Source organism: Megalops cyprinoides, chromosome 10 (genome assembly GCF_013368585.1).
Source record: "Megalops cyprinoides isolate fMegCyp1 chromosome 10, fMegCyp1.pri, whole genome shotgun sequence".
NCBI classification, from domain to species: domain Eukaryota; kingdom Metazoa; phylum Chordata; class Actinopteri; order Elopiformes; family Megalopidae; genus Megalops; species Megalops cyprinoides.
In genome coordinates, this window is record NC_050592.1 from 32,061,344 (window position 1) to 32,088,154 (window position 26,811).

The window sequence follows — 26,811 nt, forward strand, 5'->3', positions numbered from 1 at the left end:
GTTTCTCAATCCTGCTCCTGGAGGCCCCTGCTCCGCACGTTTTCCATCTTTCCCTGCTCTACCTACCTGACTGAACTCATCAGTGGCACTTTTGATTAGCTGAGCACACCTGATTTAATCAAGCAGCAAGGATAGAAGATATGCAGCACAGGGGGCCTCCAGGAGTAGGATTGAGAAACACTGTTGTAAATAGTTAAAGCAAAATAACAAAGAATCACTCCAGTATTTGAAATGATGGAACTAATAGGCTACTAGTCAATACCGTAACACTTTTGTTCTGAAATAATTTGCATAGGAATAATATCTAATATACGTGCTTGCTATACAGCACAGAATATGTTTTGATCAAAGGGTAATTAAAACTTGAAATATAATCCAATTTGCTGCCATCACCACCATGAAAACATACATCTGAACCACACGTCATTAAAAAAAACATTTAAACCTTTGTGTTGACTATTAAAAGCTGCGAGGAGAACACCCAACCAAGGTGATCTAAAATGGGACGAGCAGCCCACCCGTTAGGAGGCTGTTAGCGGTTCGAGTTTTGGTGCAGCCTCTGCGTTACTGACACGTTGTTTCCATTTATGCACGTCCCGTACTGTAATACACTGCACCTGTCTGACCTAATTTATCTCGCGGGCGTTCGTTCTGCAGAATATGGCCGCAATCAAAAATAATCGTTTGGCGGAGACAAACGCGCCACACCACAAAGCTAGCCAGACTCAACAGCGTATGCTACCTGAGAAACACATTCCTTTAAAAGCTGTCGGTTGGTTTACTGAATAGCTAAACATATCAAGTATCAAGTATACTAACTGTACATTGATATGAGGTCTTCACCTTTTACATTTAATAAGGAAATTGAAGACTTAAAATGAATCTGGCGCTCTATCAGAAAACAGTGTGCCACTGGCTTTTATCCACGGAGTAATATTATGCATCAGACTAAAAGATGTCCGTCCCCACTCTAATTGGAAGCACTTCAGCCCCTGCCTCTCCACACCTGTACTCATTTTAGTCCTTACACAGCTGTGCTTAGTGTGCACCTTTTAAAAACAGAACACAACAAACCAAAAATATGAGTTTAATCTATAATTAGTTAATTTAAACATGCCTTCCCTTTAAACATGCCTTTCCCTTTAGTTGCCTATCTATCTAGGCAACTATACAACTGCCTGTTAGCAGCAGGATTTTACTTGCTTACTGTCAAGATTAGTGAGCCTGTGGTCTTTAGAAGAGGCAGCCTTTGGGAGGTGTAAATTAGTGTTTGAAGTTCAGTTTGCTGGCAGTTTTGCTATCAGTGTGTGTATCAGACTTTAATATTGGGAGTAAAGTTCATTGCTGTTTCTGGGAGTTTAATTTGGGCTGGAAATGTGCTGGAGAAGAAAAGCCCTTATCTCTTCACAGACAGATGGGACTCTGTTGGGTCAGGCTGTCCCAGCTGAAAGCCATCAGCAGTCTGACAGGTCACTGCACTCTCTGTCCAATTCCCCTGTGGTCAGGATGCCACTTAAAATCACATTCTGGGGAGAGGGCTCCTTCTTGTGGGGTTTGCAATGTCCACAGGCTCCCATTTCCTAGCCTTCTCCCTTTTGCAATGAATCCTGTGGTCATGGTATCAGTATAAATACTGAGGGATCTTCAATAAAGAGACCTTGTGAGGTCCCATGGGGTCGCAGAAAATTACATTTAGAAATCAGGCTTATTTTGAAATTATTGTGACAGTAAGTACAGACACAAAATGTGAATTTGTGATTTCTGCAGGTCCTCAAGTTTACCATCTCACCAAGGCCTGTTTTGGAGGGAAACCCACCCCTCCACTCCTTTGCCAGTTCCTCTGTCACTCTCCTCTGATTGGCTGCCTGGAAAAGTAACATCAGAAGCCGTTCCTGTGAGTCAGCTATCAGAAGCTCAGCCTTCACTGGCTCACCCCTGCATTCCTCTGGGCTCAGGTCACAGGCGACACAAAGCCGGTGGTCTCTTCTGTGCGTCAGAGCGGCCCCTGCACAGTTTTCTGGGCACTGGGGGCCCCCTGGGATTAAAGCAGAGGAATGTGCCCATGCCCAACCCACAGCCCTGCTGCACAGATTCTTAATACATGGACCAGACAGTCAACTGGGTACGTGTCACATTGAAAAATTCTGTCTCTGCCATTGTTGACGCTACAAAAGTTTTAATTTGCTGGCTCTTGAGAGTTCAGCATAGGAAAGCAGACAGCACCGGAACCTCCCATATCCGACCCAAACTTCCTAGACAGAGGATTCAAGTAACACATGAGCTGCGCATCTGGTCATAATGGGATATGTTGTACCTGCCTTCTAACTCTACCAGAAGCACCATGACCTGCCCTTCATCCAATGGTCTGAGAGCCCTTGTTGGGAGGGGGGACAGAAATCTTATCTCACCCACCACCTGTGTGAGATGCCTACACAGAGTAATGCCTGGCAGCCAACAGGGGTGGATATGTATAAATTTTACATTGGGTATTTAACCCACACAATAAGTGGACAGACTCAAAGCCCGACAAAAGATTTATTCAAGACTCCAGAGTAACAGCCAAATCTCAATCAGTGTTTCTCAACAGAGATCCTGGGTTTTCATTCCAGCTGAGCTCTCATTTAATTAGGTCTGATTGAGCTGTTAAATGAATACTGATCTTTATTTGACAATTTTGATTGCTATAGGTTTTTAGTGAAAGAAATGTGCTGTTGGATTTGTACTATTATACAGATTATTTCTTCAACACATTTCGCTCGTATCTACCGCTCAAACAAAAACAAAAGCTGTCTGAATTCCAAGTATCTAAGTCTCAGTATGACTTTAACAGATTTTTAAACACATCAGCTAACAAACTCAGCAAATCAATATAATTATAAGAGCTACAATTTAAAATAGTTTCTGTGATATCGAGTAAACTGCAGATTTTAGTGCATTACTGGCAAACTGGTTTTAGTGCATTAAGCGCCACCAAAGATGTGTTGAAAGCCTGTCTGGCGTGCCGTGTTGCCATAGTTACCACTGATTTAAAAAGCCGGTCTGGGCCTTAGCCAATGACAATGAGCTCTATAAGGAAATAAACTCAGCAGGCAGTTATCACCTCTCTACAGTGTTCGCACCCATTCAGTGCGGTCACAAATCAGCACTCATTGATCTTTCAATGGCAAACCCATTAAACACTGCTTCTGGCACTGCTCAGGCCTGCCTTACAGGTGCTGATAAGCCAGATGCTAACCAAGCTAGCCAAGCGCTACTTAGCTTGAGCCACTTCTCAAGGGTAGCACCACAGGGAGGCTTGGCTGCTGACATCACCACATATTCTGGGCTGACGAGGTTGCGAGCTTCAAAGGTGGGCTTGTCACTGGACCCATGCAAGGACTGCGAGATGTGTTGGGGACTGCTGGAGAACCAGGGTGGATTGTGCCCAGCGAACACACGACTGGGCCCCTAGCGCAGCATGCCGCAGCGTATACACTGTGAGGCCTGTCCACCCTCAGTTTGTATCATGATCAATGAAGCAAACAAGCACAAAAGACACAGACGAAGGTAGTTTTTCCTCTTATTTTTTTGCTTTATAAGATAACCAAAACAGAATTCTATGCTTATAAACTACACTGTCACAAAATACAGATTACCATACAAAATCTACAAAATGCAACAATTACAAACATTTTGTTCGACAGATAACAATTGTACAGTATAAATTTATACAATACTGGTTTGTATATTTGGCACTTGACCACATGATGCTATTTGTGTGTAATACAGAAATGTTATGCCTGATACCGTATTTTCAAAAAAAAAAAAAAAAGTAAAAAGCAAACAACTTGTAATAATCATTGCAATACTTGCAAACTTGTTTCGGTCTGAATTTTCATAGGTTTTTAAAAGCTTTTAACTTTTTTCTTTTTTTTTTTTTTTTTACAAAACAGCAGTTAATCAAAAACATTCAAATTTGTCCGATCAACTATATCGCAGTAACTGAAACCACTGGATCTAGGCCTTAGAGCCTCAGTTACATTCGAGAAAAAGAGAAGCTATGTTTGCCTGAAGAAGTCACTTGCCCCTGCCCCAAATTTGGGTGCTGGCGGAAAGGCAGTTTACTAGCCCTAGGGAAACGTTTAAGACAGGGTCATAGTTTAGGGGTCAGGGTTCAGGGTTCATGGCAGATTTGTGTTTAATCATTGTTGGGGGTTAAATAAGCACAGATGTCATAGCCATGCTTCAACCTTCACTCCACAAAAGCAACGCACCCAAAACATTCCCTCATAATACTTTATATATATATAAAGTGTGTATATATACATATATATATGTATATATACACACACATACTTCATATATATATGGATACACATGTGCATGTGTGTGCACACATATGAATGGTGGTGACAGTGGTGTGGTGAAATTGTCCATGCTTGCTAACTACACTGCATCCATCTCAGTGCCAGAAGTGAGGGAGATCTCTTAAGTGCTATTGCCACGTGAATTATTTCACTTTAGATTTAGCTTTGGATACATTTCCAGAACACTTGCAGGCACTGACACGTTATCTGATGGTGATCGTATACCACTCATATATGTACATATTCACACATATACACATGCCTGTTTATATACCCCCCCCCACGCACACACATTTTAAAACTACAAAAAACACACTGGAACTGCTGCACATGCACCATTTAAAAACACCTAAAGTTTGATGTAAAGGTTTTTGCTGCTTTGCACTAAATTTCAGCTTAAAACAGAACAAAAGCGCAGGTCATCGTGCTTTGAGTTTGATTTTAAAAGTGCTGTCAATCTTTCTACAACTCCTGCTTTTTAAAAAGTTTCGGGATGAGCACTTCGCCAAAGGTAGCATTAGTGTGCGTTTTTTCTAAAAAAAAGATTAAAAGAAACAATCAAAATCTATCCTTCCATTTTCCCCGACATCCTCTTTTTGGATGCGATTTAGTCTCATTAAACAGCATTAAAAAAAGCTGAATTAAATTTATCCTTGCGTTCTGCAATAGTGCTGTCTTGGAGCTTTTCTAAAAGCGTAGTATATACACACAATATTGTATGAGTACTGACAGAGAGTAGTACAGCTGATGTTAACACTGCATTCTCTGTGATATGCAAATAGATACAAGACAGAACACTGGTAAGAATGGGCTATTTCTTTTTGTATGAAATGGGAGATATATCTGCAAGAATAATCGTCAATGAAATTGTACAAAATTATATGCATAGCAATATGCGTGGTCCTTTCTCTCTTTTATAGCTGAATTAAATCCAAAATCTTAGCACAAACATAAACAAACGTTCATGGATCAAGTCTGCAGCGACCAAAAGAACAATTACACATTCCAACAATTAATAACAATAATAATAATAATTATAATAAAAACAAAATGAATCTCTTTCAGTGGGACAAACGCCACAATTGAATCTCCAAGTATAAGAATATATCTGTCTAAAATTCTAGGTCTCTCTCTCTCTCCCCTTCACTCTCTGTATACAAGAACAAGCTCAAATCTGTGTGTGACCGCAGGGTAACAGCGACCTCAGACTCCGGTCCAAAGTTATTCTTTGAAAAGAAGAACGCAGGGTTTGCCAGGACTTTGTCAGATGTGCGGGTTTTTCGTTTTCCTTTGACAGGCTAGAGAGGACGTCCGTCGGAGCACACTCCCTATGCCCTTGTTCTCAAAGCTTGTCTGAAGGTGTCGTCGTCAGTTTCTCCGGGGGGGGGGGGGGGGGGGGGGGGGTGGAAGGAGGGGGAGGGGGAGGGCGAGGGGGGGATTTTTCTGGTGAAAGCCCAAACCCAACCACATCGTGTCGGGGGAAGTTAACCCAAACAAGCACTGAAAGCAAGCAGACGGAAACACAGAGGTTAGCTACACCAGTCAGAGGGACCTGCCACCGATGGAAAATCTGACTCATCTTACAGCATGGTGGGGACAATTTACAACAATTCTGCAATTCACAGCAGTGTGTATTAGTCTAACAGCAAAACATAGAGGACCACTTTCATAGGCCCTGGACTGGGAGGACCCTAATCTATGAAAGCACCCCACATGTAACGTACCGTGGAACACAGAATGAAACCGCACGTTCTGCAGGTGTGACATGCGGGAAATGAGACGTGACAGAAATGGAGGCTTCTTTCATAACCCGTCAAAGCTGTCCGTGGGAAACAGCATCCTTCATGTCAAAAGGATGTGCAGTTTCCTGCCTGACTGCTAAACCTGACTACAGACATCGAGGGACCACTCCCTGTGACAGATGTGTCACTGTGTTCGATAGTGATGGCAGCCTGCGTTTCAATTCTCTATCAAGAAACGCATTTGATTAAAAGAGGAGAGGCGAGCGCACTTTAAAACAGCCCTTCACAGACATTTACTCATTTCTGTAAAGTTGCATCTCACAATGCTTTAATGTCCATGACAGAGAACAGATGCCTGCTGTGACTCTCCATCTCCTGAGACTGCCTCTGAGCAGCCCTGTGGCTCACATTTGATAAAACTGCACAATGGTGACGGAGCGTCATGAAGGAAGGGAGTAGAAAAACAGCCTCAGCATTCCATCAACGAACTGAACAAACAGCCGATTCCTCCCCCTGCCTTGCCTTCACATGGCTCCGGGGGTAACAGCGCGCTATATATATTTCACTGGATTACTGGATTTTCATTGATTTCATCAAGGATAAACCATTCTAGGCGCAATAGCCTGGGGCCTGGAGCCTGGAAAGTACAGTACAATCTAAGAATGCAGAAGCTCTATCCTCCAGCAATGAGGTGGGACTCATCCAAAACCCACAAAGTCTGTAGAAACCTAGTCTACCAGTCTCCCAGTGGTAGGAACTGCAGGAAGGGCACATGTGTCCTTCCTCCTCCAAAGTCAATGGGTTGTCACCAAACGCTTCTGTCTGGGGAACATCCACTGAACCCACCTAAAACCCCACACTTTCTTACGCCATAGGTAATGCTGTACACTATCTGGGAGTGTGTCAGTTATATGTAGCAAAAGGTGAAAAGGGGACATTTCTATCATGACTGGGTCCAATTCTGCAGTGCACTCTCAGCCCGGTTGTGACCTAGTCTGAGGAAGGGCGGGTTCTGGGTGTCAGGTGTGACCATCCCAAGGGAAAAGAAGCCAGGTTGGCCCCAGAACACATTCCCCATGCTAGGCTGCATTACCAAGGAAACGCCCCTGTGAGATCATCCCTCACTCTGTACGGTACTAGCTCTGGGAGAAAAATGATTTAAAAGCACATGAAAGAAATCAAAAATAAAAAAGACAAATAAATAGAAGAGTGAATTACGATGCGCAGAGGGACCCCTGTGCTCAGAACTGGCCAGCGCTGCTCGGGTCGCACTGTAGCAGGCGCACGATGGAGGGGTCACTCTTCGCCCCCTTGATAAACTCCTCCAGGGACAGCTTGCCTGAAAGACACACAACAGGACACACTCACTCACTCAGGGTTTCTTACTGTGTGTAAGTGACAGCATCTCCCAATCCACCGCTGGAAAGTTAATTCACCCTGGCAGAGGCCAACAGATGCACAGATACACAGCTGCTTCTGGGATCCAAGCCACTGGCTCAGTTATTAGCACTGTTGAGAGTCAATTTCACTGTTTCGCCAGCAGGTGGCAGCACTGCTTCGGCCCTTTCCCTTGCTCTGTCCCCCCTAACACATGCCTCCTCCCCTGAGCAGGAGAGCCCAGGAGGTCAGCCCACCCTCCCCCCTCAGAGCAGGGTTTGACTTCCCACAGTGCACTGGGGCTGTCTACCACGGGGACTTCTCTGTAGAGTATCTCCCCCACTCAAGGGATTTGAAGTGGTTTATATGGGCAGTACAGAGCCATTGAGGAAACACTGTAGTTTGCTGTTGGGCTCTCCAGGGAACTCGTGTTGGCGGATGGGAAGACAGGTGACACAATTAAGCAAACCCTCCACCTGTGCAGATAAACCATTTGCAGCAGGCTGCCAGGGGCTTTATGACACTAAGGTTCACAGCCCTGACACGCTCTCAGATGCTGGCCAGGGAGAGAGGAGACATGCTAAGCCTGGTGCATTTACACCACTACGGTACACAATGTTACAGTATTACATAAGCACATAACAGTTCAATGATAAGAGGAGGCCATACAGGCCCGCTAGGCTTATCATTGCGCCTGCAGTATAGCCTGTACCTGGCATGAGATCAATGTGAAACTGGCTGGGTAGTAGCTCCCTAGATCAGTGTGACCTCCTTTTAGATACCAATATTCTACTGCCTTGTTTCCATACCTCAGAAATTTGGCAGCAGTATGGTGTAGTAGCGAGGAGCAGTGCTCATAACCAAAAAGGTTGTTTGTTCAATTCCCCACTGAGGCACTGCTGTTGTACCCTTACGAAAGATACTTAACCCAGCATGGCCTCAGAAAATATCTAGTTGTATAAGTGGATAATACATAAAATTTGTAACCTATGTAGGTTGCTCTGCATAAGAGTGGCTGCTAAATGACAATAATGTAATGTAATGTAAAGTATTATAAGTATATGTAAAGTATTATAAGTATATAAAGTAAATTTCAGCAATTTGCACACATTTTTGCGACTGATTTATAGTTAATCTCTGCTAGCTCTGTAAGTGATCGTTGGTACACACCAACTGGTAAGTTTTTGTAGTTTTCTAGCACTTCACTGTCTCTTACTTCAATGTTACCCTATACCTCCTGGGTATCAGGCTTAACTGATACTGAGCTTTCCTGTGCTTTCTGTGGCATTTACCTGTACATCACCTCCAAGGTAAAGTCTCTGTTTTTCGCTGTCTGACCTGATTGCTGGCTGGCCAAACGTGGTTGAATGTATGTGGGCGTTTTTCTGACTTTGTTGAAGGAGAGGACTGGAGTGATCTGCTCCCATAAGCGAACAGTGCGGGAAAGACAGAGGTAAAGGTAGCCGCAGGACATTCAGTGGATAACTGCTACTTTCATGCAAGTCGTGACTGCTTGAGATTGCAAAAAAACAAAAAACCACTGCCTTAATGTCTACATTCAGCATGTGTGTTGATTAAATAATTAGTTCTGTGGGTGTGCTGAGCTGAGGTCCAAACAAACAGTGCTGTGCAATTCTGAGCAGGGGCGGTGCATGTCTTGGCACACTCAGGCGGCAGGGAAGTAGCTAACAAATAACCTGAACAGCAGACCCTGCACCCCCCATTTCATAAAATGAGCACATTTCAATCTACTTCAAACCTCTAATTGTCCAACTATACTTCAATACAACTGAAGTGAGTGCTCCTGTCAACTTAATAAGAATTTAGTAGAATTTGAGTATGGTAGCATTAATCAATACAGACCAAACTAGCAGCATGGTGATTTTTCTTAGGTATTTTGTTGCTGAATTTACACGCAGGCAAATCATTAATATGTGATGTATAAATGTATAAGGGTTTTCACGGTTTGGCCGTACTGACAGCTGGTTTGCAGAGGCAGACTGAGGGACAGGTGACCCCTGACACTGCTGGAAGTGGTCCAGGGTCAGGAACACCAGCACAAATTCGATGGGAACACAGCTGAGAGTTTTTAATGGGTTCATGAAGTCTGTTCTCAGTTTGAGTTTTATTGTGGTACTTAGAGGGGGCTTACTTGCAGAGCTTTGCCAGCAGAGGGCGCCACTTTAATTATCCCCACAGACGACACCCCAAGGAAATAAGGCATCATGCATATGGCAGCGTTTCATCAACACCTGATGCCCACTTCCTGCAGATCTGTTGAAGGAGCTGTGTTTGTACACTGTACGTTGGCTCTTATGGATCACGGTTTCTATGGAAACTGGCCACAGTCACAAAGCCCTTGCGAGTCAGCTGAGCAGGAAGTCTCACCGTCACGGTTGGTGTCCATCTGACGGAAAATCTTCTCTGTCCTCTTCTCTGGAGTGGACTCATCCTCAGGCATCTTCATCACGGAGGAGACCATCTTGTAGATTGCCTTGAGAAAGAGAAAAGATGTTGCAGTGTATAAACCCTGTGTTATTCCAGAACCAACAGATCACCTCAAATTTAGCCCCCCTCTGGTTATCAGCACATAGATGAGGTCCTCTCTCATTGCTGCCATTAAAAACCCTTTGGCACTTATCACAAAGAACAGGGGGCTTCCTCAGTGTCCTCAATATCCAGTCAGGCTCCTTCAATCTGGCCATCTAATAATCCCCCAATTCAAATGGCTAAAACACTTCTCTCCCCTCTCCACCTCATCTGATATGTGATGAATGTTCTGGTGCAAAGCGGTCTCTGTGCATCACCCAGGTGGTGATCATCATCATCATCATCAGACACGCACGAAGCGTCACGCAGACTGATCGCTGTACCATCCTTTGTTACGGAGGACTCAGACGCAATCTTAGAAACACCCTTCTGATTTGAGGATTACAAAAAGATAGTCTGGCTAGATGATCTACAATCACTCCTGAGCCTTTCAGAAAACACCTGTATCTCAACAATACCAGAACCCCCCCTACAACTACACAGATGAACACAGTCACGACCAGACGCAGCAACAGGGTGGAGATTCCCTGTGGAGCTGCGGCAGGCTGGATGACGATGGCTGCACGACGCACACACAGGCTTCAGAGAGTCTGACAGCCATATTGTGTTCAGTATCTTTGTAGCCTTTTGTTTCTCTCAATGGAGCGAGAACTAAAGGAAGCTGCTTGGATATCACTGTGCAATCAATGCCCTGTAATTTACAGCGACGCTGGCATGGAAAAAAAAAAAAACAACTGTAAAAGGAACCAAAGAAACAAGTGGTTTGCTTGTAGGAGACTTACTGAGCGTGTGTGTGCGCACATAGCCACAGAGCGTGGTGAGAGGGCGATGATCCAGCCTGCACTGCAGACGCTGCAGCCCTATACTGTGCTCTGCAGGCTGTGGGACCATATGCCGCAGACGCGTCTCTAATGGGAAGGTGGGCCGCTGAGGAGAATCAAAGCTGACAGCCGTGTGGCGGAGTGCTGGTCGTGATTGCTGGGATGCCTGCGCTTTAAATAGGCCTCCTCTCCCCATTAGCTCTGCTGAGCTCGACGGGGGCTGCTAGGCTCCTCAGCCGCCTGATTACCTGCCATTAGGAACCCCCCCCCACCCCACCCCAGCCCGCATATATCTTCCGCTTCTGATTCAGTCTTGCAGTATCTGTCCATCAAAGAAATGTCTCTACGGCAATGACATCCGCACCCACCGGGGGGCGTCTTCTTCCTGTCCCTGACAGCGCCGTGCCAGGATGCTGACCCTGGGTCAGTTTCACATTTGCTCATGTAGCACTTGGCATTTGGGTTAGGTCAGCTGATTTTAGATTGGTTGCCAGGGGCCGAAAGAACTGGAACTATCCGAAACAAAAACAGCCGAATTAGAGCCCGCGCTGGTTGTTATGGCGATTTGTTTACCCCATCTCACGGAACTGAGTCATTCGAGGGGGCTTGATAAATTTTTTTTTCCAAGGTTCAATTTTAATAAGCAGCTGATTAAGATCTGGGATGGCTGGTGTTTAACTTCCCTTCCACCACATCGGCTTTGTTCAAGTAAGGGCTGTGTTAAAATAAAGCATGAAACTCAGCCTCCAGCAACATGCAGACTGCTGCTCACATGCAACCTCGGCAACCCAAAACACCAGGCCCCGTGGGCCCGAACGGAGCACACGCACACGCACCCACTCACGCGAACACACAAGAACACACGCAGCATAACAAGCTTACACATGGGCACACATTCCAAATCTCTCTCCCTCTCTCTCTCGCTTACTGTCTCGCACCCCCTCATCACCCACTTCTTGCTAAGAGGAAGTACTTCCTGTGACCTCGTTTGCGAGCATGGCTTGGTGCTGACTGAGAGTGGGGTGAAGTCTGAGAGTGAGGGAGAGGCTTAGGTGCACTCTGAGGAGATGGAGGGGAGCGAGGGACAGAGTGGAGGGAGAGAGATAGTGTGTGATGTATTATTCATGCCTCTCTCTCTCTCTCTCTGCAGTGAAACGGGTCAGCCCCACACACCCACGCCTCCTCTCTGCCTGCGGTATCAGTCTCTCACCCTCGTCACTATGGACGCACACGCACGTACGCACACACACACGCATGCATGCACACAAACATATGAAATGCTCCACACTCCACCCCTTCCTCTTGGTCTCTCGACTGCCTTTTCCCGGGGTGTGGAAATACTTTCATATTTGTCGTGCAATTTATTTGTTTGAGCTATAACACGAGATTTGACTCACTGATTGATTCAATTAGTCCTTACATTTTCAAGACTGTGTGCTGGAGTCATCCCTTGATTGGTTGAACTGGTGTCAATCAAGCAGACCAATGGTGCAATGACTGACAGCCTTCCTGCTGTGAGAACCTTCAGACTTGTTCCCTATATCAGCCCTGGGTCCCGTAGCAGACACCGGGGCCTGGAGGAGAGCCCCCCCCCCCTTCCAATCAATGGAGGAGGAAACAGAGGAGCGTCAGGTCACGTTCGGCCACGTTCAATTACACCGCCAGCAAAAAGCAACTGTAAACATTGGCAGGCATTTACGCGCACCGTGGGGAGAGTGCGTTAAGCGGGAGCGGCCGATTAATGAAGCTGCTGGCACTGAGCCAGCAGCTGCCCTGTCGGGGGGGAAGCAGAGGGAGGCCAGGGGCTCGTCACTGCGTCCGCACTGCTACCCCCCGGTCACCCCCTCTGCGATCCCACTGCACCCCTACAGGCTAACAGGGGGGGTCGCCTCAAAGACACACCTGCTGAAAGACACACATCCTGAGTCTGACTGAACAAAGTCTAAGCATCAGTCTATAGATGTATGTGTTACACACACACACATATTTTCAAAACCTCATGTAAAAAATATGCTTTTTAGGAGCTGTCACCTGGTATTATGCTCTCGCTACAATCCCAATCTTAATTTGTGTCCAGTATGTGTTTCCTTCATTATGAAGCAGACAGGATACAATTAATGGGAAGAATAATTCAGTGCATCTGCACCATTGTACTAGAGTGTTGTAGCAGTGACATGCACACAGCATTGTTACCAACAGCTTTAATTAATTAGCCTGTGTTAATTCATTCTTACTGTAATTATTTAAGAAGATTTTCCTGAGTTCGTCCTAGAGGCGTGCAGTGAGAACACTTTTCAGAGTGAAAAACCTGCTTCTTGTTCCATTTGTACAGCACATAGACTATTGACTGTCCTCATATGGCTGAGACCACTGACTTTCCCTGTATAACTGAGACTACAGACTGTTGCCGTATGGCTAAAACTATTGACTGTTGTTATATGACTGAAACAACTGACTTTTGCTGTATCACTGAGACTGACTATTGCTGTATCACCAATACTGTGGAACAGAGCACACTGCAATCCTTCATCTTTTCACCATAACCATCATAAACCACCATCAGCTCCCTAAATGATCATTGTCATCATTTTATATTGCTTAAAAAAGCTTCCTCTAATTAGAGGGTAGGTGCAAAATATAAATCCCAACTGTGAGACTTGCAATCAAATGAGGGCCTACACATTACAAAACAATGAGTGGGAATAAATGTAATCTCTAAAATGGAAAAGCAGATTTACTTTGAAAACTTTGGAACAGTTAATGTTCCAAACTTTTCTCATTCCACCTTCAGGAGATGAGAGGCCAGTGATGTATAAAGGCAGAGCAATCACTCCCCTGATCCGTCTCAAACCTGCGATGAGGTGGGCATTACGTGCAGAGAAGCTGCAAGGTGAGTCAAACTCATGACTCACTGCCGCCTAGCAGCAACCCTGCATCATTCACAGAGAGCTGCACAGCGAGTATCCTATTGGACTGAAAACCGACCAATAAGGAGCTCTTAATCCCCCTTCAGAGCGATGGTCTATATGTAGCGGATCACTGGAGATACAGAGTGAGAATCCCAAAGGAGAGGACAGCATGGCCTGGCTACATTATGCCCCACCAGTCCCTGATCAGCCACACAGAAGGAAATTAATTACAGACAGGCTGCCCCACGGGATTATAAACTGTAACTGGCCTTCCTCAGTGCTTACCATAGACTGCTGACACTAAGAAACAAGGCAGCTCATGTTGCCATGTTCGTTACAGCCTGGTTCTCAGGCCGAACAGCAGTCTGGGCCTGGACCAGCGCGGGATCACGCGCAGTTCTGTGCACGTCCGGCTCTAATTAGCTGGCCCCCGGCGCGCAGGGAGAGCCGGACTTGGGATGGGGCCCAGCCCGAGAGCAGCTGCCCCTTTCTAAAATTACACGCGCGGAGGGAGGGCTCCTGCCCGAAAGAGTGAGGTGAAGCAGAACTGGGACAGGGTCCGCCGGCCGACGGAAATGGGCTGCTTGGAGCTAGCCCGGGAAGAGCGTTTATTTACACGGAGAGAGTTTGGGCAGGAAGCGCCAGCCGCGACTCCTTGCCTCAGGCCGCCCGAGAGCTCGGACAGCAGGAAGCGATTTTGACAAACCGTGGTGCAGCAGAGTGTCCCTCCAAGCCGATTCGCATTCTTGGAGGCACTTTGAGCGCAGTTTATTTAGAGAACGCACAGTTCCGCTGGTAAATGTACGTAGCCCCAACCAGCATTGGGGATACTAGGTGGGGAAATTTCATCCTGCTTTAACAGAGCGGAGAACAGACACGTGTCCTCAGAGCTTTCCCTCTCTTTATTAAAACAAGTAGTCTGTACAAGTTACCCAGAGGAAAACTTCAAAGCATTCTGCATGACCTAGAAATAGCTGTTCAATCTTTTTTGGAGCAGCTCTTAAACCTTGACGCTGACAGAGAGCTTGAAATATTATGAATGTGTTACGGACAAGACATTATTTGACTGTTTATAGACATGTTTCAGAAAAATGGGGGGGGGGGGGGGGGGTCATATCCGAATTATAAAAGTGAGGCAGCTGCAGTTGTTGGCAGTGCAAACAAATACTTGATCTAAATGAATCTGCTTCAATCTGGTTCATACTCAAAGTACTAAGTGAGAGGTTGCGGTCTGTGCCTATGCAAGTGGGTCAAAATTAATCTGGTTACACTGCAAAATATTACACTGCAACATGAAATGGAAGATTTTAATATTCTAGCCCACCTACTTGAAGGTGCAGACAGGTTTGTTAAAGGTGTCATAGCTTGAGTTATCTGCTGGGCAGATTCATTTTAATTCCAGACAAAAACAGCCAACCATCACACGATTCTCAGTTAACAGTCAAAAAAAACCCGCCCTTCCTCCAGTCTGTACTCCCACCCACCTGCACGATCTCCAGCATCTCGGACTTGCTGATGTAGCCATTGCCATCCAGGTCGTACATGCTGAAGGCCCACTTCAGCTTCTGCTCCAGCTTCCCACGCGATGTCACACTCAGCGCGATGATGAACTCCCGGAAGTCTATCGTCCCGTCACCGTTGGCGTCGAAGGTGCGGAAGACGTGCTCGGCGAACTTGGAGGCGTCGCCATAGGGGAAGAAGTTGCCGTAGATCTTCTTGAACTCCTCCATGGAGAGGGCGCCACTGGGGCAGTCCCGCAGGAAGCCCTTGTACCACTCCTGGATCTCGTGCTCGGTGAAGTCCGTGCTCTCCAGCAGGTCCTGCATCACCTCTGGGCGGAGCTTGCTGTTCTGCTTCCCCATGGCGGAATCTCGTTTTCAGCTGCGGGGAGGGAGAAGAGAAAGAGAAGAGGTAAGGTTGGTGAGGATGGGGGGTGGATGGCTGGCGACCCCGCCTCCTGTTTTGTGTGATTAATCAAATGCAAGTCGCAATGTCCCACGTTCCCTCAATGCTACACCAACGCTCTGCCAATGTCAGCAGCTGCTTTCCACCAGACTTATGTGTGCTGTTAGACCTGTCAGATCCCCCACAGACTCCCTTGGTGACGGAAATTTCCACTGGGTCACCGTATACATGTTCCTGTCCGTGCTGCGTGCTGAATTACAGCTCAATAAAGCTTCGGCATACACATCACTGCTGCTTCCTGGGGTACAGTCTGACTGAGCTGAAAAGATGTGATCCAGCAAAACTACTCTCTAAGATACAAAGCCAGCTGTGCTTTACACCCACAGCACGCAAGCCTTTGGAGATAAACTTTACAGCAAGAGAGGCTTTGCTGGCCTGGAAGTGTGAGGCCAGTAGGCAGAGAGGATTCTGGGATATGGGCCTCTGGTCATGCAGAGCTTTCAGAGCGCCTCCTCCTGTATTGTTCCCACACACCCACAAACATTACTCCCGTTGTTTCATTAATGCTGGTGAAAGGGGAAGGCTTTCTTTTTCATTGTTTGATAAATGAAAGGAAAATAAGCTTAGGTATTTTCCTGGAACATCAGAAAGCACACACCTGACCTGTGAAGTGTTTTTTTGGAGGATGGAGCACTGTTGAGCTTAGACGATACCAGACCTGGTACATGTCCATGCCTACACAGTTTATAGTGATATGATGCTGAGCCCATCATACAGTCCCTGGAGCCCTTGTCCAATGTCTAACTTCTTCTAAAAAACTTACACAACAGTTCCATTTCACAACATTTGATGACTTTCTTATGCTGCCAAAACCTAAGAAATGAAATGACCGTAAACCCTCAAAAAGACATCGCCTGTGGCCAGTGACAGTATTTGCCAATGGCTTTCATCTTTCTGAGCGGTGTGAGTGAGACTGCTTTCGTTTCCTCAGCGTCTGCTCAGCTTCAGCCGTTACGTGACATTTAGCGCAACTCCAAACAGGAAGTGACTTTCTCTCTCTCTCCGAGGTCTTCCAGGACTAAAGACTCGGGTGTTCTCTGGTCCCAGGAATGAGCCAGTGGCTCCGGTTATTACAGGCCTTATCGTTCAGTTGTTTATCTAGATGTTGAGGCCTGCAGCAAATTCCACCCTACTAGCGGCGCTACGTGTGTTGTGTGTCATCCCAGCACTTCCTTGGAATAAATATTCAGAATCCATAAGCCCAGGCCTGCCAGGGGTCAGCTACATACAGCCCTGACCTCATAGGTGACCCGAGTCTTCTGACTCGATGGCAGATGGTTTCTCTGCTCTCTCCCCTACTTCTCTCCGACAGAGGAGGTCACGCTACAGCAATACGCAATTTTGTACTTTACAAGACAGATTTGAGCGAATAGCCACTCCACTTTCTTCCAATGACAGAGGCGGCACTGTGGAGATCTGTAATGAATGCCAAGGCTGAAGGGTTTGCTCAAGAAGCTCAAGTAGGAATGGCACAGGGCCGTTCTGTGAGAGTCAGTGATCAGAGAAATGACACACTTATGTGCATTTCTTAAAGCACAAAAACTCTCTCCAGGATGCAAGGAGCAGAAGAACTGACGAAACGTACCCAAAATGCATCAACCCTTATGCCTGGTGTAAGAGTGTTAGGCTTCATTTTATAATATGTGTGTAGAGTTTCACAGTGACACCGATACACACAAAAGATGAGCGTTTCACTGTGCTCCGTAACAGAAGCAGAAGGCATTAAGTAACCCATGGTTGCTAATATTAAGTAATATTTAAGTGATGCCTGTGTTGCTTCCATGTTAGAGGTCAAGAAAGAGTTCAGCATAACCTGAGCTGCCACAGTAAATGCCATCACTGTTAAGTTGCTCCTTGAGTGGAACCAGAGAATTCCGCAGGGGCAGAAATCAAGCAGAGCCATTCCTCTCCATCTATTCTTAGCGTCCGGAGAAGAACACGCTTCCCGCAGTAAACATTTACGCTGTAAAGCCCTATTACTGGAAAATGACTTTAATTAAGCTTCTGTACTGTGTAAATCTAAGAGATTACGGCAGTCTCCTATTTTAGTCTGATGTCAGGCACAGTCTCTGCCTGAACAAACCCGGAGGAGTGTGATGCAAGTCACCATTTCATTTCTCCTCCATTGATTACGAAAAGGTAGCGTTTGCCTTTAGTTTCACATCTTGTTTCTTTCAGCTGTTTTAACCCAGCAAGAGCGCTCCATTAAACAGCACACAACTACCTCTGAATCAATAATGAACCAAGGGGCTAACAAGCACCCCACATAAATTTCTACTGACCCATTAGTGCAGGCTGTCTAAAATTCAGTCAGCAAACACAATAAATTTTAATATGCAGATGGATAATTGAAAAATTATTGTAATTTTTCTTGGAAGGTCCAATTAGGAGAAATAGTCTTGCAGTAAGTTCGGTTTACGTCATACTTGCCACCCTTGGCAATACTGTCGAGTTAATGGGAAATTACGACCGAGGTGATGCTTATTAAAAAGTCATGCAGGTTCTAAGACAGGTAGATACAGTAGTTCATTATTGATGTGGAACATGTTAACCTACAGAGGGCAGAAAAGGTCTGAATTCCACAGCAGAGACGCTTTAACAGTGCAGTAATGGTTGCAAGAACTCGCAAATTCCTTTGGAGTGAGCATATCCGTGTCTCCTAAAATACCCTCACAACCTCTGACTTGACTACCATCTCTCTTCAACCACCACTCTAGGCCAAAAAAACAAAAATCTCCATCCCAGAATCTGATAGCAGTGGACTGTCTGTGATGGAGAGGATTTGAGGCTTCAGGTGAATGCATACGGTGCTGGAGAGAGCAGCACAATGATGGGCCTCTCTGTTGACACAGAAACCCAGTTCTGGCTGCAGGCATTTTTTAGAATTTTAATATATTTTAATGGAGATTCATCACAGCATGTTTAGAAAACATACACAAAGCAATGTGTATTACAAAAAGTGATGTCGGATTATAATTTAAAGAAGAAAAACAAATCAATTGGGATTATACACACACAACTGTTCACGGCTTTAACACCCATCAACTAAATCAAAGGGGGGAGTTTTATTTACGGTCAATATGCAATTCACAGCAGTCAACATAATTACAGCGCAGCCCATGTGGAATGGACTCTGACCACAATCCCCTCTAATAGATCGACTCTCAGGATTAGTGCAGACCAACACTTTGATCATCCAACAGATGGATCTGGCACCTGGGCCGAGCACATGGTACATGGCGTGTGGTCCAACTAATACCTGCGAACCCACATGTTACACAAACACCCTTCACTGGATGAGCGCGCTTGATTAGCGGCTCTAGTTCCCCAGCAGTTTGGACAGCACCTCTTGTGGTGTGTGAGTGGCTAGACGCCGCACTGTGACGGTAATTGGGTGCGACTGCATTTTGAGGATGGGGGTTACGTGCCCCTTTTATCTCGGTGCCCCATTATTCAGGCTGGCTGTGACCCCTCGCCTCCTTTCCGCTGCACCCTGCCACTTCAGCCCCTCCTTCAGACCCGCACACCAGCTCTGTCTGCGCCCTTGCCGCGTTGCCATGGAAACCCTCACGGGCGCTCCTCCGTCGACGCTGATTAGTCTAACAAACAACTTATTAGCATCTCTGCTGTTACAGTGGCCATTCAGCAGCTGCCCTTCAGCGAGGCACGGCTTCCACTAAATACCTCGTCATTATCATACAAACAACATAAAACTGCAAAATGCCATTGATTACATGATTATTAGGAAGTACAAGCACCAAGTGAATATGACACATCAGAAATGTATGAGTGGTGGTTACGGACAGTGTAAGACCAGTGTTTCTCTCTAACCCTCTGTCTGAGAGATCTGGCACAGGCCCCTTCAGGTGTGTCACTGTGGCCAGGCATGGGGGTAGGGTACCAAAAAAGAACCAGAGAATTAACATGGCAAGATCTGAAACTGAAATACTCTGGTATCACTCACATAGAAGCTCCAGTGAATTCTGGTCACCACTCACATACCATCTCTAGTGAACTCTGTTACCACTCACGTACCACCTCTAGTGAACTCTGTTACCACTCATGTACCATCTCTAGTGAACTGTGGTACCACTCTGCAGAAATGGACAGCCGGTGAGCAGGTGGACACAGCTGTGGCAGATTCCACAGAAAGAGGAGGAGGAGGAGGAGGAGGAGGAGGAGGAGGGGTAGGGAATAGAGGAGGGTTCACTTTACACAGTGGCAGCGCTGCCTCTGGCCTCTGCCCCGGATATCCCATAATACACTGGATTAGCATTGGGCGCCTGTGCTGGCTCCTCATCTCCCCTGTAGATGCTAACCAGTGCTGAACAAGCTCTGAGTGTGTCCTGTGTCTCATGGGCAGTTCATTCAGAGGGATAAGTGCTCTGAGCCACAGAGGATCTCCATGTGCTTCCAATCTGAGGACTAACCCTCAATTCGATGCAAGACTTCATTCATGCTGTCAGAGTCATAAACTTAATTTACTAATTACACAGTTAATATTAGAGGGGTTTCCCTCAGTCACCAGAAAGGATTTGGTGAGATGAAGTGTACTGCCCTGCTAGAGGCTCTGGTGGGAATAGGGTGCTGCTCTGTGGAGTCCCAGAATAAGAGGCCCTAATGAAAGCACATTAATGGACCCGCAGTGCAGGCATTCAGTGGGAGCCGAGCCTTGCGGGCGGCGGAGGGGGCGTGCAGGCCTTTGTCCAGGACATCTGTACTCTCTGTGCGAGACAGGCAGCTTAGGCAGCAGAACAATACAGGCCCACAACAATGAGAGCTCAGTGATTGGCTCGCATCTGCTGGAGCTGCTGCTGACACACAGGGACAACACGCACACACACACACACGCACAAGTACACACACACACACTCACACTATAGACACACCAACCTCCAAATAATATGCACACATTGTAGACACCGCAACCCCCAAATATTATACATACACTCAACACACCAACTCCCTGATTCTATGCACATACTGCAGACACACCAGCCCCTGAATACAATCTCACTGTCCCTAAACTGGCACAGTGCTGAAGAATAAGCAGATTGAAGATGGTGGCAAACAAACTGCTCTAAGATGCTATGAGCTAGCATTCAGTGTGACAGAGGGCTGATGGCTTATATACAGATACAAACAGATACATTCATGGGTGCCACTATGGCATGGAGGCAGTGCCAGCTTGGAGCCCCTGGCATTCTTTAAGGGGGCTTATGGCTGGTGCAGTCCAGGGAATGCATCAGGAAACAGATCACCAGGTCACCTCACCTGTGAGAGGTAGGTCGTCACGGTGCAGAGAGACCCTCGCAAAAGCACCGCCTGCTGGCCCGGTGCGCCTTAGCGTCGAATGCAGAACCATCCCCGGCGTGCTGCCTCAGGGAGAGGCCACTGTGGACCTAGCACAATCGCACTTCTGCTTAAAGGTCACTCCAGGGCTCCACGGCAGAGTCAGGCGGCCTCTCTTGCACGGACCCTCTAGTTTTAAGGAAACGATTCTGAAAAGCAGCACCGAGAAAATGCAGAGGGCTCACACGAGCTGCAGAACCCCCCCACGCACAAATCTATCCACTTCCCCTCTAACCGCGTCCTGTGTCAGATACGACAGAAACTGTAGGAATGGCACTGGCGAATCAGACTCTTCCGCACTCCCCCTTCCTTCGGTTCTGCTCCTATTCAGTCTGACTTGCACGATGTTTCACTGGGTTGTCATGGTAACAGTCTCAACTCAACCACTGCTAATGCAGATGAACAACAAATAACAATCAGCAATCAAGGTTTTTTTCCCTCTTAACCTCTTTCACAGTGCCTGTGTCAATCATGTCAAACAACACCCCATTTGCCTTGAGTGTCCTCCACATTGAGACGATTGGGTTGTGATCCAGGTTGAGGTTCTGTGAAACAAAAACCAGATGCTGTCTGTTTCCTAGACTCTTCCCTTCCAGAGGGCAGGGCTTAATCTGGGGCTCACCTACCCGCAGGAGCAAAGTGTTTGCCCTGGGAAGCGGCTGTGGGGGGGGTAGCAGGCTATTTTCGGGAATGTCGACGGCCACGGTAGATGGTGACTCATCTTTTGTCTTTCATTGCAGAGGGGAGGGAAGCTCGGCAGCGGAACAGAGGTAATTATTACTGGTGACACCGCAAGCAGGCTGCCGCGGGAAACCTCGGTGTACTCATCAGCACGTCAGGGGTGTGTGTGTGTGTGTGTTCCTCAGAGCAAGGGAAGGGGACAGGAACGCCGAAAGGCACCTGCCAGACTAGGTTCGGTGTGTGTCACGGCGCGGCGAGTCACACCGGCAGGGTGGCAGGAGAGGGACACCCCCTGTCTTCTGCTCCAGGAACGTGACTAATTTGTCTGGCTCTCCGCTCTGCTCGTCTGGGTTGCCTCCGTGGCACAGGAAACTCGGCGGTTAATTGGGTGGAAAAATAACCCCTCGGAGCCTCGCGGGCAAAGGGAATATCATTTTCGGAGTGTTACTGCGGGAGTTGTGCGGCTCACCGCTGCCATCAAAGCTTTTGTGTTTTCAGGGTTGGGAGTCTGATTGAGGACACAAAGAAGACACTAACAGAAAGAGAACACTTTGCTTCAGCCTGACCTGAAATGTGTAGCAGACACACAGACTTTCCTTCTAGGGCTCTGGCCTACCTGAATAGCACATCATTATGTCCCTGGGCCATTTTCTGTCCTTCTTTCTTTTTTATAGTCTTTCCATTGGCTTTTCACCCCTTTTTAACCCAATTCAGAATTGGCAGTTACTACATTACGCTCGCCTCTCTGTAGGAGCACTGAAGCGAGATGAATGCGATCCTCCGACACAGCCAGCTGATTGGACGATTAGGTACACCTCTGACGATGTCATCTGAGGTCATCCAATGTCATCCCACTGCTGGACGGATGCAAAGCATGTGGACCCTGGCCGATTATGACCACCCACCCTACTCCAATGGAGCAAAGCTAACAGTGTCCCAGTTGCTGTTGGTGAATGGCGCAGCTCAGACTCGAACCCGGGCTATGGGGAGGAGATGCTTGCATTTCTCAACATGTAAGGCTACTGGAAGGAGAAGGTACCCTTTCTGGACCCTCAAAGGGATGTCCCAAATATCTCTTTTTGTAGTAGTGCTCAGTGTGCTGTACAGTTAACATCCTCCCTAAGACAGTACAGAGAAGTTTCCTCCCTTGGAGAGGACCACCTCCTCTCTGTTGCGCTTAATCCCTCAGATAAGTTAGTAAGGATGGATGATTAAGTTGATTAAAACAGCTCTTAATGGCCGGTAACGGATCAGCCAGTCGAGGGACTCTGTGGCTCTTCATCAGGAAGACACCCCCACCCGTTGGTACCGCAATCTGCGTCCTGAGCTCAAGGATCGGCTGTCAAAGCACGATCACCACAAGTTCCACCGGGCACTCATTAAGCAGCGTTTATTCCACTTTCTGCTTCTTCAGGCTTTCAGGCTCTGCTCAGGGCTAGTCAAACTGCTCAGCGCTCTGTGCCTAAATATGAATAATGAATGCACATTACCTAGCCCCAACAGCTGTGCATTTACACTCCGCCTACACCGTGTATTACCGTGTACCTACATACTGTGGTAACTACTGCATCTACATATGCATTGTGGTTGCTGTTATAGAGGTATAATTATTGCACACAAACCACAAACAGATTGTGGTATGTACGTGTATGTATACAGTAGAAGCATGCACATTGTAAATGCATCTGTATCAGGACAGGACAGTCAATATAAAGTAGGAACTACTGAGAAAAGATACTGTGCAACTTTGTTACTCAGAGTTAAAACAATCTACACTGCAGTTACAAAGAATCTGAGCCAAGTCTGCTTGTAACAGCAAATAACAAGAATTCTGCATTACAATGTGTTACAACGTTTCAAATGAAAAGCAATACAGTTCTTTAATAGTAACAAATACAAAGGCTGTTTCACAAAAGCTAGGAAATGAACACATGAGAGCACAAACTGGTCAAAAAGGGGTAATATTCTGTGGTGTCCAAGAGCCGGACAAACACACAGCACTGAGTCATGTGTGTTCTTGCCTGTGCTCTGCAGAGGAATAGCCACAGGCTGGCCAGCCTGACCAGCTCTCAAACAGGGCAGTACATCAGGGCCTGACAGGGCACATTATCTCTTGGGCAGCCTGACTCCTGACAGATTCAAGGACTCTTTAAAAACAATGCAGGCCCCGGGAGCCCGTCAGGGGACAGAGGACAGCCGACTTCAGACCCTCCAATGTGACCTTAAGGCACTTTCCCACACCCGGCGCCATGGCAACGCCATGACAACAGCACTGTTACATAACAGGGGGAAGGGGGCATGGTAACGGCAGAAGCCCGTGGGTGGCCTCTATCGTCGTGACAACGCAGCGCTATAGCAGATTTTTGGATCACTGTAATGCACTCACTCCAGTTCTGTGGTAATGCTATAAATGCCTCCCTCCAGAACATCTATGCGTGCTGCTCTGCAGCATATTATATCAGAATGTCATGAAAACAGGCAAACAACTGTCTGCTTGCTTAACTGTCCAAATGTCTAAACCTTGTCACAACTTTCTATGTTTCAACAGATCCTGGTGTCACAGCACGTGACATCAACAGGACTGTCCCTGATTTTGCCTGTGAAAGCGACGGGCATTATGGAGACAGCCACTCACTGCTTGCATGAATGCACGCATTTGAATGCGCTGCCGTGCTGCCTGCGGACTCCTGTGGTAAACAGTGGGTGGCTGGGTGAGGGCTGTAGGGTAAGCACACAGGCGAGAGCAGCCAGGGAGAAACCGAGAAACACACTCAGCCTTCACAAAAGGTTTCCACGGGCTTCTCTGCTTATGAAATGGTAGGTCAGGACACACTGGCCGTCTCCGATGTGCTGCGTTACAGTTCCCCCTACAGATCCCACAGATTCCATCCTGGCTGCCGATGATGACACAATGTAGGGCTACAGTGACCCCCCCCCCCCAGGGAGATGACAGTCACGACAGGCTGTCACGGCCTCCCCGCTCTCTGACGTAACCTCTGCATAATGTCAGTCTCCAGTTGTTAATTCTCATGACTGTGCTTCACAGCACTGGAGAGCTTCTGGAAACATTCCCATAATGCAGAGAGAGTGAACACCAGAGGATGGAGAGAGTTAATGTGGTGAAGCTGTGATAAGGTGCTCTGAGAGATGGCTAAAAGGTTCTGTACAGCCAACACAAATCTCTCAAAGCCATGCCTTTAGAACACTGCGAGGCCTAACCTGACAGCGTGCGCCATGCCGCCATGCAGATGCCTGTCAGAGCACGAGCTCCACTGGGATATAACCTGACAGGCGTTCCAGTGAGTGACATGGCCCCCCGGGAGAAGCAAGCCGTCTGGGCTAACGGCTGGGAAAAGCTGTGATGAGACGTGGCATAAGCATGCTTTCCTGGACCCCAGGACTCAAGAGAGGTTTTCATCACAACCTCTGGGATGCGCACGCCCCGCCGCCTAAAATAGTGTGCTCTTGGCCTCCCCCAAAACTGGATGCTTTGCTTACAAGTGGGAAAGGCATGGACGGTCTCAAGCTCTGCCGGTTCAGCTAGCTGTGGGCAGGGTGGAGCACACAGTTCAAAGAGGGTTTTTTCTGCTTTTTGAAGGAGCCCGTTCGTGTGGAATTAAGAGTCTCCTCTGCTGTGGACCCATGTTAACTCCTTCAACAAAAACATAAAACGGAACCACACCCCCACCATGCTGGTCCTAATTCGTTTGCCGTTCTGCCATTATGCCTGACTTCATACCAGAGGTGAACTGTACTCTTGCCTGCTGAGCCACAAGGTGTTGTGTGGTAGGAATTCTAAACGGTTCAGGACTGTAAAGCGCAGTGCTCACTTTTGTTCACAGCTTGGCTTGTAGGAAAAAGAAAGATTTTCGCATTAGGCTCAGTGCTAACAGGGCCAGTGGCAGGGACATACTAAACCCATGCAGCGGAAGCTTGAGGGACGCAAATACCAGAAGTCTCATTCCGGTCCCCTCTTCCCTCCACCTCTGCGGTGACGAATCTGAACTCCTGATGTTTGAGGACGCAAAGGGAGAGAACGAACGAGCCCGAGTGGGGCCTCTGACTAAACCGGGGCCCATTACATGAGTCATCAGCTAATAATATGGCCTTCAGCTCGTCCGTGAAGTTCCGGCCGCCAGATTACCCTCTGCGCCAAAATGAACAGAACATGCAGGAATCTCAGGCCTCATTCCGCACCCCAGGGTAAAGGAAGTAGGTCAGCCACCCCAACACTGGCCATTTCCAGGATGAGAATTCCTGATGACGTAAAAACAGATGCTGTGATCTCCGCACAACACTGCTTGGCAGGACAGGGCCGGGCCACCATTTGACCGTCGGGGATCCAGTGACAACTGAGGGACGACAGATGAGCTACGAGGGCAAGCAGTGTGTGGTCATGTGTTTTGTTGGTCTGATGGGGACAGTTCCAGCAAATCAGCCTCAGAAATGCCCACAAGCACATACTTAATGCATCACTTCCTGTTTAAACTGCTGATACTGAAGCGGTAGTACATGGGCCAGGCAGGGAGTGAAGGGGTAGCCTGCATAGGAATGAAACCCTTAATTTAAAGCCTTATGAAACTACGAAAGTTGTTCATTCTTTTGGTGCACTTCATACAAGTCAGTGAAGCAAAACATTTATTATTTATCTGTTTTGTGAGCCCTGTTGAATATATGTCTATGGGTTCCAGCGTGGTCTCCAACAGGAGAGCTAAATTCCCCAGCATGAGCTCACCCGTCCGGAGAGCCCAGCCCCACTGGTTTACACTAATCCTGCACTCTTTCCCCTCTGCATCTGTGCTGTTTACAGGGGGGACCTGCTCACTCCCAGGGATATAATTCATTATGCCGAGGGATTACCTTTTAATTATGCACGCTGCCACGCCACGCTGCCAGCTGTCCGGACCGCTCCGGTCGCAGGATTAGCGCGCTTGCTGACCTGGCATCAGCCGCGCTGTGCAGAGATCCTTGCACCGTGTTGAAGCGCGGTGGGTTAACTGCGGCCTGACACCGCTGCGGGGGGCCCTGCTCCGGTGTGTGCCTCACTCTCACTGCCGTGGTGAGATTG

At 47.3% G+C, this 26,811-nt stretch overlaps 1 protein-coding gene across 4 annotated transcripts in view; it reads right to left on the bottom strand.

The window, feature by feature from the left end:
- Positions 1 to 5,765: 5,765 nt before the first annotated feature.
- LOC118784644 (neurocalcin-delta A) overlaps positions 5,766 to 26,811 on the bottom strand; it is a 68,592-nt gene continuing 47,546 nt past the window's right edge. For all 4 annotated transcript variants that reach the window (XM_036538995.1, XM_036538993.1, XM_036538996.1 and 1 more), the window contains 4 exons: positions 15,230 to 15,626; positions 9,854 to 9,959; positions 7,307 to 7,427; positions 5,766 to 5,846 (listed from right to left, as the gene is read on the bottom strand). In XM_036538995.1, coding sequence (XP_036394888.1) covers positions 7,330 to 7,427; positions 9,854 to 9,959; positions 15,230 to 15,607 — 582 coding nt within the window. In that variant the 5' untranslated portion in view covers positions 15,608 to 15,626 and the 3' untranslated portion in view covers positions 5,766 to 5,846; positions 7,307 to 7,329. The remainder of the gene's footprint in view (positions 5,847 to 7,306; positions 7,428 to 9,853; positions 9,960 to 15,229; positions 15,627 to 26,811) is intronic.